The sequence below is a fragment of the Beta vulgaris genome, chromosome 6 (assembly GCF_026745355.1).
Source record: "Beta vulgaris subsp. vulgaris cultivar EL10 chromosome 6, EL10.2, whole genome shotgun sequence".
NCBI lineage: Eukaryota > Viridiplantae > Streptophyta > Magnoliopsida > Caryophyllales > Amaranthaceae > Beta > Beta vulgaris.
This window is the reverse complement of record NC_079207.1, coordinates 41,450,636-41,460,659: the sequence shown is the minus strand read 5'-3', so window position 1 is coordinate 41,460,659 and position 10,024 is coordinate 41,450,636. Positions and strand designations below refer to the sequence as shown.

The following is a 10,024-nucleotide window of genomic DNA, read 5'->3' as shown; positions in this document are numbered from 1 at the left end:
ATGCATCAGCCTTTGGGCTATCGGGATCCCGTACACCCTAATTATGTTTGCTTGCTGAAGAAGTCCTTGTATGGCCTGAAACAGGCCCCTCGAGCTTGGTATAAGCGGTTTGCAGATTATGTTTCCACTATCGGTTTTTCTCACAGTGTTTCAGATCACTCGTTATTTATTTATCGCAGTGGTGCTCATATTGCTTATCTATTGCTCTATGTGGATGATATCATTTTGACTGCTTCTTCAGAAGCCTTGCTCTCTTCTATTATTGACAGTCTCAGTTCTGAATTTGCTATGAAGGACTTAGGTGCCTTGAGTTATTTTTTGGGTATTGCTGTCACTCGTCATGCAGGTGGTCTTTTTCTTTCTCAACGACAGTATGCTTCTGACATCATTGATCGGGCTGGCATGTCCAACTGCAAACCTTCTGCTACTCCGGTTGACACTAAGCCCAAGTTGGGGGTTACTTCTACTACACTTTATGCTGATCCTTCATATTATCGTAGTCTGGCAGGCGCCCTTCAGTATCTCACCTTTACCAGACCTGACATTTCTTATGCTGTGCAGCAGGTTTGCTTGTATATGCATGATCCCCGGGAGGCTCATATGCACGCTCTCAAGCGCATTGTTCGCTATATTCAGGGTACCTTGGATCATGGTTTACATCTCTATTCTTCTCCTGCTACCACACTTCTTTCCTATACTGATGCAGATTGGGGTGGCTGTCCTAACACTCGTCGTTCCACCTCTGGCTACTGTATCTTTCTTGGTGACAATTTGGTCTCCTGGTCGGCCAAGCGCCAACCCACTCTCTCCAGGTCTAGCGCTGAGGCCGAGTATTGTGGTGTTGCTAATGTGGTTTCGGAGTCATGTTGGCTACGTAATCTGTTGCTTGAGCTTCATTGTCCTATTTTAAAGGCTACATTGGTGTATTGTGATAATGTTAGTGCGATCTATCTCTCTGGGAATCCTGTTCACCATCAACGCACTAAGCATATTGAGATGGGTATACATTTTGTACGTGAAAAAGTGGCTCGTGGCCAAGTGCGAGTCTTACATGTTCCTTCCCGGTATCAGATTGCAGATATCTTCACTAAGGGTCTTCCCTTAGTATTGTTTGAGGATTTCAGAAACAGTCTCAGTGTTTGTAAACCTCCCGCTTCGAGTGAGGGGGTGTGCTAGAGTATGTAATATAGTGTGTATATTATCATCTCTGTATATTTGGTAACAGTAGATTAGTTTCCTTTGTATTTCCTTATACGTAGCCTAGATTATAGGAAGTTGTTATGTATGTTATTTAAACCCTCTGAGGGTTAAGGAAATGATTATGGGATAATCTTCTTTCAGTGGCGCGTCAGGTGGCAGCAGCCCAGGTGGGTCGAGGAGGAGAGAGAAGTCAGGGGAAGGGGAGCAGCGAGAAAGAGAGGAAGGAGAAGAGGAAGGGTATGGCGTGGGGAAGGGAGGAGGAGGTGTCGGTGCTGGCGGTGGGTAACGAAGCTAGCGCCCAGAAAGGGAGGCCGGCAGGTGGTGGTGGTCGGAGGGTGGTCGGAGGGTGGCCGGAAAATGGTGGAGGATATGTGTTTAAAGGTTGTGTAAATTTCAGATTTTTGGGTGGGGATGAATAGTGAAATCAGCATACTATTTATAGTAATCTTAGGAATAAAGCTCAATTAAAATAATGGTGGATTATTGGTGAAGTATACTCGGGGAGCAAGGAGTTCTAGAAGCCTTGGGGAGCAAGGACATGTAGCTTGAAGAAGAAGATGAGTTGTGTGGATGGTGATTTTCCTTTTTTTTTGGAAATTTGCTAATTCTTTTCCCTATTACTAAAATAGTAACTTTTCCTATTTTCTTTTAATTCTATACTAAATTAACTTGGTTTGTTTATTTCAAACTTCCTTCAAAAAAAAAAAATTCATACTATATCTTAAAAATAAGTTTTCAACAAATTTATTTAGCTTTTTATTAACGTTAAACAAGCTTAAATTTTCGGGATATTACAATGTGGTTATCAAGTATCTCATGGCCGAGAAAGATGCCAAGCATTGGTTAATTAGGTGGATCCTTCTCATTCAAGAGTTTGATATTAAGATCAAATACGAGAAGGGCAATGAAAATTCGGTTGCCGACCACCTTTATTGCCTTCCTATAGATGATTCACAAGGCTTAGAACCTCCCATTAATGATTTTCTTCAAGATGATTTCCTCTATGCCGTGAAGGTCATATATGCTCCTTAGTTCGCTAATTTTTCTAATTTTCATGCTAGTGGAGTCACACTGAATGACTTTAGCTACCAATGAAAGCAAAGGTTCATGCATGAGGCGAAGCACTATGTATGGGAGGACCCATACTTGTTCAAGAGGGAGGTGGATGTATTTATCGGAGGTGTCTCCCGGATGATGAGATTGAGGATGTAATAGGGATGTGCCATTCATCCCCATGTGGTGGTCATATGTGTAACACCCCGACAATTCTCTATTTTCCAAAATACCTTTTTAATATAAAACTTAGATAATTATCAAAGTATTATCGCCCATGTGATAATGTATCGGCTTATTTAGAATTTTGCATCGGAAATAATAATAAATAACTTTGAAAGTAAAACTTAGTCAACCCAAAGTCGACTCCAAAAGTCAAACCAACATAAAGTCAGAATTCAACCTCAAATGTAAAATTCAACCTCAAATGTAAAAGTCAACCTCAAATGTAAAAGTCAAAGTCAGCTATGAAATAATAAACGTCAACGCAAGCTCTCTAATTTCCCGAACCATGACGCATTATCTTCAAACCTGTAAACGATGATTCTCTATTGATGGCGATAGATTGCTCACCAATTGGGTCATCACAAGATAAATAAGGCATAGCCCTGATCAGCACACAATGCATGTAATCAGCAAAGCTGAGTACTACGTAGTAAATGAATATAAAACTTAAACTGATACTAATAAATATTAATAAGCATGGATAGATAATAATATAATAACATATCAAACTACTTTACTGAAAGAAACTCAACAACTAATAAGTTAATTTAATTTAGATGGAATAGTCAATATAACGAGTTGTCTAAACCAAAACCAGTCTTCAATCTAGAAGACGAAGTACGTGAGCGACTCTGAACTCCCCTGACTTACAATATCGAGGAACCTTTTTAAATAAAAATAGGACACTGTGATCATCCGGTCCCAAGAAAAGTCATGGGCTACCACCATGTACTCCAACTCATACTAGTCCAAAACTTCAGATGTGCACAAGGTTAAAACTATTGTTATTCACGTTTCACTTTACGTGATTAATAATTATTCACTTCTTATGACTCATAAGTAGGACAATTAATATAATCATCAAAGATACATAAACTTACATTTTTATCTTTGAATTAGATAAGATAATCATCAACTTAACAAGATTAATTCCAACATTAAATCCATAACCTTTATTTATTTATTGAACCAAGTCAACAACCATCCAACGTTTCATAGGTGAATAACCAACTTACCAAATAAGGCATTCGGTCCTCATAAATTAATTAAATAATCCAAAGGGAACAACATGATTCAATCATCCTCCAATACCAGCATAAATATTAACCCCTCATGTGACTTAATAAAATAAACTTCCCAAATCTCAAATGCTTGCATCAATCTTCCATAAAAACATAATATCATCAGCATAATCAACATGCTTCACACAACGGCATAAAACATGCAAATCCAATTGAATACAAAGCAAATATGAACTAAAAAAATAATTCTCTATACATAATACTACATAAATTCCATCCTTAGGACATGATATTAATCCAACCAACACACAGGTATGTATGTAACTTGTGTAGAAAAAATAAGAGGCCACTTTCACAAGCTTAAATGTCGCCTAAAAAGAATTCTCCGCCTAACAATAACCAACATAACACAAATCAATCCTTTAAATGTTCCATCAATATTAAAATACTTTAAACCCTTTTTAAAAGTGTACTAAAATCTTTCCCATCATTAAAAAATCAATTATTAATACCTCCTAGTGTAGTATTACTATACTAATTATTAAAAACTCTTAAAAACTCATACTTTGGTCATAAAAACTCCATCATAAGCATCCTTATAAAATTTCCAGCAACTTATAATATAATAAAACCCTTTTTAAACATACTTAAACGTAATTAAAATTATAACAATACTCAATTTCAAAAACTATACTATACTATTATGGTTTTCCAACTTATAAAACCTTAAAAGTTCATGCTTTAATAATTAAAATCTTAATTTAAACATAATCAATAAATCTATAATTTAATCTATACATATATATTAAAAGGCGTGCGTAACAACGTCGATGCGCCACGTGGCACTCTCCACCTCCTGCCACCAGAATTTTGCCACGTGTCCGTTAACCAATATAGTCAAGTGATCATTATTTAAAAAATAAATATGCTGAAGCTTGGGCTCAAACCCCTGACCTCATGTAAGGGTTTTCAAAGAATCACCATCTCATCTAGCATCTCTTAGTGATCCATGTTTCCACAAAATTAAAAATATGTGTTGTAATTAGTTAATGCTTTAAACATATCCATTGCATCCTTAAAAATAAATAAATTTGCATGTTCATTAAAATTAATTACGTATGCATGATACCATTTGAAGAGCAGTGTTGACCACACAGTACTCCCTAGGAGTTTTAGTTCATGTAATCTATGTACATTAAAAAAATTTAGAAATTGCATAGTATAGGGTTTGATCCAGACCTACAAGTACATATACTAAAGTCTTAACCACTAGGCTAAGTTGTATTTATTGTTATTATTATAAAGTATTATATTAATAAATGAAATTTTTTCTTACCCGGAGCATAGCCCGGGCCTAATAACTAGTTACTTCATTATATAAATCATACTCCTGTTGTTTTTTTTTTCTCCATCCTACATAGAATCTTGCACAGATATTAAGGAAAGAGAAGATTCTTTCACACGGGTGAAATCTGATTTATTAAACAATTTTTTTAAAAAAAGAGTACTACAGTGCAAGTGGGTCCTTTATAATTAAATAATAATAAATCCAAAAAGAAGAATTACTTTAATGCACAACTTTACACATGAGGCAAAAATAGAGAAGGGAAAAAGACGAAAGTTTGTACAGTAAGGAAACTAAAAATTTCAGAAATCTCAACTATACATATACCCCCTCAACTCATCCCATACCACTTGCTGACTTATAAGAAAAAATAACATAAAGAATATTTTTTTTAAAATATGGCATCATTTCCATTAGAGGCCTCAAGGCTTGATGAAAGTGTAGAAGGTGAAGCATCTGCCTTTGTAGTATCTATTCAACAGCCACATCACGGGTCTAGGCTCAGCAATGAAGAATGTCAAATCATAGCTGAATGGCTTCTAAGTCAAACAATGGTTGGAAATCTTCCATGGGGGGCTGAAGAAGAAAGCTGCACAAAAATTCAATGTCACCACAAGGACCATTTACAGCATCTGGAAAAAAGCCATGAATCAAGTAGCTCAAGGGCATCCCATCAATGTCGGAACCAACAAACACAAATGTGGAAGACGAAAGACAAAGGTCACTCTTCATCACGTATCCTCTGTACCTTTATGTCAAAGGACAAGTTTAAGAGTATTAGCTCAAGCACTTGATTTTCATTACACAACATTATGGAGGATAGTTAAAAGGGGGGATTAAGACCTTATACAAGTCCATTAAAACGGATTTGGACATGAAGAAAAAGCTAAGAAGGTGTATGTGTGTGATCAGTTTACTCTAAAAAAACATGTTGTACACAATCCCCACTTACATAGATATGAGAAATGTTGTTCATATAGATGAGAAATGGTTCTATATGACACAAAAAAGGGTCAGAGCATATCTATATCCAAAGGAAAAAGCACCATGAAGGAAGATTAAAAACAAAAACCTCATCCCCAAAGCCATGTTCATGGATGCAGTTGCAAGAACAAGGTGGAACTAATATGGTTCTTGTGCCTTTGACGGGAAGATTGGCATACGACCTTTCACAAAACAAGTTTCAGCACAAAGATCATCAGATAATAGGCCTAGGGGAACTCTAGAAACAAAGCCCGTTGATGCAATAACAAAAGATGTGATTAGAGACATTTGGTAAACAAAATCATGCCTGTCATCAGGGGGAAACGGCCAAATGACCTTGGCAAGGTCATATACATACAACAAGATAATGCACCATGTCACATAACCAATGATGATCCAGTATTTCAACAACACAAACTACTAGTGGATTTGATTTTAGGTTGATACAACAGCCACCAAACAACCTAGACATGAATATTTTGGATTTAGGTTACTTTACAATACTTCAAACATTGCAATACAGAAAATCACCAAGAAAAATTGACCAACTAGTTGTTGTTGTTAATGAGTCATGGGAAGAACTACATCCAAAGACTCTAAGTAATGTATGGATGTCACTTCAATTCAATCTAAATGAAGTTATCAAAGTTTGTGGAAATAATGAATATGATGAACCCCATGCAAGGAAGTCACAACTTGAAGATTTAAGGCTGCTGCCAGAAGAAGTTGTTTCATTTGTTGAAGATGTTCATAAATGAATTTAATTTATTGCTGAACATATGAATGACAATTGAACATCTCACAACAAGAAGATGAAGAATAGCTAGAAAGTTTTTGTGAAGTTAGAAAGTTTTTGGGAAGGTAGAAAAGTTTTTGTGAAGCTTTTGTGAAGAAAATGTAGTAAGCTTTTGTGAAGGGAAAACACACAAAATTTTGTAAACATTTTGAAAGCATATGCATATGATATATATTCTGCTTGGGCTGTCACATTTTTATATTTACAAGTCCATCATGCATGTCTGTATTTATTGAAATCAAGTCATCATGTTACTTAGATATGGAGCATATCAATGATCAAATGAATCTCTCACATATTTGGTCATTGAGGTTGTCAAACAAGGTGGCAATAACACAAGCATAACCCACTTGAATCAAGCTTTATGCTACTGTGGTGGCTACTATAAGCCGCATCACATAGCTACTCATGATTCTAAGTAGGATACACTTAGTTAGCCTCACTACATTTGACTAAAACAATAGCCATATGCAACTCATCATCATCATAGGCACCAACATGACCCTAATCGAAGACTACCAGCAGCCATAACCACCTTCAATTTCAATTCAATCATGATGTAGACATCAATTCATTGAGAAACAGAGAAACATGAAAGCCCTAGATTAGTTAATTAGCATAAACTATATTCAATTTCATTTTAATCATCATGCAAACGTACTCCCTCGAAACAAACATAAAAAAAAACATATAAAAAACATGAAAATAATATGAACAGCAGCAAAACAGAGAAAGAAAAAAACATACATTCACTTTCATTTCAATCATGATACAAATATAAATTCATTGAGAAAAAGAGAAACATGAAAGCCATAGATCAATTAATTGGCAAAAATTACATTCAATCTCATTTCAATCATCATGCAAACATACTCCCTCGAAAAAGACAGAAAAAAACATAGAAAAAACACGTAAAAAACATGAAAATAATATGAGCAGCAGCAAAACAGAGAAAGCAAAAAAAAAAAGACATTCAATTTCATTTCAATCATCATACAAACATTCACTTTTATTTCAATCATGATAAAAATATAAAATCATTTAGAAAAAGAGAAACATGAAAGCCATAGATCAATTAATTGGCAAAAAGTACATTCAATCTCATTTCAATCATCATGCAAACATACTCCCTCGAAAAAAAATAGAAAAAAAACATGAAAATAATATGAGCAGCAGCAAAACAGAGAAAGCAAAAAAAAAAGACATTCAATTTCATTTCAATCATCATACAAACATAAAATTCATTGAGAAACAGAGAAACATGAGCCCTAGATCAATTAATTAGCAAAAACTACATTCAATTTCATTTCCATCATCATGCAAACATACTCCCTCGAAAAAAAATAAAGAAAAAACACGAAAAAACATGAAAATAATATGAGAGAAAGCAAAAAAAACTAACATTCAATTTCATTTCAATCACCATACAAACATAAAATTCATTGAAAAACATAGAAACATGAAAGTCATAGATCAATTAATTAACAAAAAACGACATTCAATTTCATTTCAATCATGATATAAACATAAATTCATTAAAAAACAGAGAAACACAAAAGCCCTAAGATCTACCAGCAGCAAAAACCACATTCAATTTAATTTTTTGACAAAACTCAATACTCGTAAGATACTCCGAAGATCAGCAAAAACACGAATAAAATTTCGGCAGCAACAAGACGAAGAAAGCAAAAAAAACCAGACAAAGCAGAAAAAATAAAAACACGATGCTCCTAAGATCTACCAGCAGCAAAACCACATTCAATCATCATAGAAATTAATTGACAAAACATAGAAACACGAAAATAAAAAGAGTTCAAGGAAACTCCCTCGAAGGTTGACAATGCTTAAGTTTCACCACCGGAAAATATATTTTCAAATTGTTGTAAATTTCTTCCGACGACGGTAAGGAAAATTCATCAACTTTGACCTCATATCTAAAGACTTCTCTGTCAGGAGTGTATGAAACAATTAGTTCTTCTTCTTCCTCACCGTTGAAAGCTTCGTTTGAAGGACTTTCAGGGTTCTCTGAGTCTGAAACAAAGAGTTCCTCAACTTCATCATTATCCCAAGGTGTTTAAGGACTCACAGAGTATAGGACACTCTGAGATTCCTCATAAATCTCTAAAATTGTCTTTTCAGCCATGATCGACTCTAAAGGAGTAATTAGTACCCACAAAATTCGCAAAGCCTACCCAGAAAATTCGCATATCCTACCCAGAAAATTCACAAACTCTACCCAGACAATTCACAAAGAAAATGGAGAAAATTTGTGTGTTTGATTTGTAAGAACGTGATTGATTTTACGAGAAACTTTGTGTGAAATAGAGAGAATATGAAGAACAGAGTGTTTCATTTTAGATCTAGGATCCTGAGATGGAGAAAATGAGAAGGTGTTTAGTTTAGATCTAGGGTTGAGTGAATTATAAGAGAGAGAGAGAGAGAGAGAGAGGGTGTGTGTGTGTGTGTGTGCTAAAAGAGTCGTTGGGAGAAATGAAGAACAGTGAATTGAATGGGAGAAATTAATGGGTTGTTGGGGACTTGGATAGTCAGAGAGGAGAAAGATCGAGAATGAGTAAGAGAGGAGAGAGATGGGGTAGAATCTAATAGGAGAGTTGGGGATCGCTAGGGATTATTTTATTATTTTGGTTAGATATTAGATGTAAATATTAGTATGTAGATGAGGGTATTATTGGAAGATTTCATAACCTTAAATAGATAGATTCAAAGTGAGAAGGTTAAAAAAAACACACTAAAACGGAAAGTGAGAAAAAAAAAAAAACAGAGGGAGTATAATCTTAGATTTATATTTGAATCATCAAACCATAACTTTAAACATAAACATATTAAAACAAACCTTAAAAATATAAACTCTGCATTAAATATAACTTGAGCAGGAAGAAAATAACCAAAGAAGAAGAGGAGGAACGGGACGACTGTCGAGAAAAGGGAGGAGGATCGACTGGCGGCGGCAGCAGTGGGGTGGCGGCAGCGGTGGTCCGAGAAAGAGAGGAAAACCGGGTGGAGGAAGAAGAAAAGAGAGAGAGAAGAAAAAGAGGAGAGGGTCGAAATTTTGGGGAGGAAGAGAGAGAAAATAAAATGTGTCTAATGTGTGGGAAATTATGTAATAAAGGGTATTTATAGGTTCCCCAATTAACGGTCCAATATTAAGTTGGGCTTTGATGGCCGGTTAGTTTAATGAAGATATTCATCGGAAAACTATAAGGTTTGGGCTCATATAACCCAATATTAAAATCTTTTTACTTCAACTCTGCTATTTATAAAGTAATTTTTAGAAATGACTAAATAAAATATTTGATTACTTAAATCATTAAATAATTTCTTTGACTTTCAAATAGTTAACCTTTCAAGAAATAAATCATTCAAATACTAAAATATATA

The 10,024-nt window shown here is 35.0% G+C and overlaps 1 protein-coding gene across 1 annotated transcript; it reads left to right on the top strand.

The window, feature by feature from the left end:
• On the top strand, positions 1–1,176 carry LOC109133553 (uncharacterized mitochondrial protein AtMg00810-like). The gene has a single exon (XM_019249945.2). The coding sequence runs from the start codon at positions 1–3 to the stop codon at positions 1,174–1,176; it is 1,176 nt and encodes a 391-aa protein (XP_019105490.2).
• The last annotated feature ends 8,848 nt before the right edge of the window (positions 1,177–10,024 follow it).

What these genes read in the sequence shown, in the direction of transcription:
- LOC109133553 (XM_019249945.2), top strand. Translation starts at nt 1, where the DNA reads ATGCATCAGCCTTTGGGCTATCGGGATCCCGTACACCCTAATTATGTT.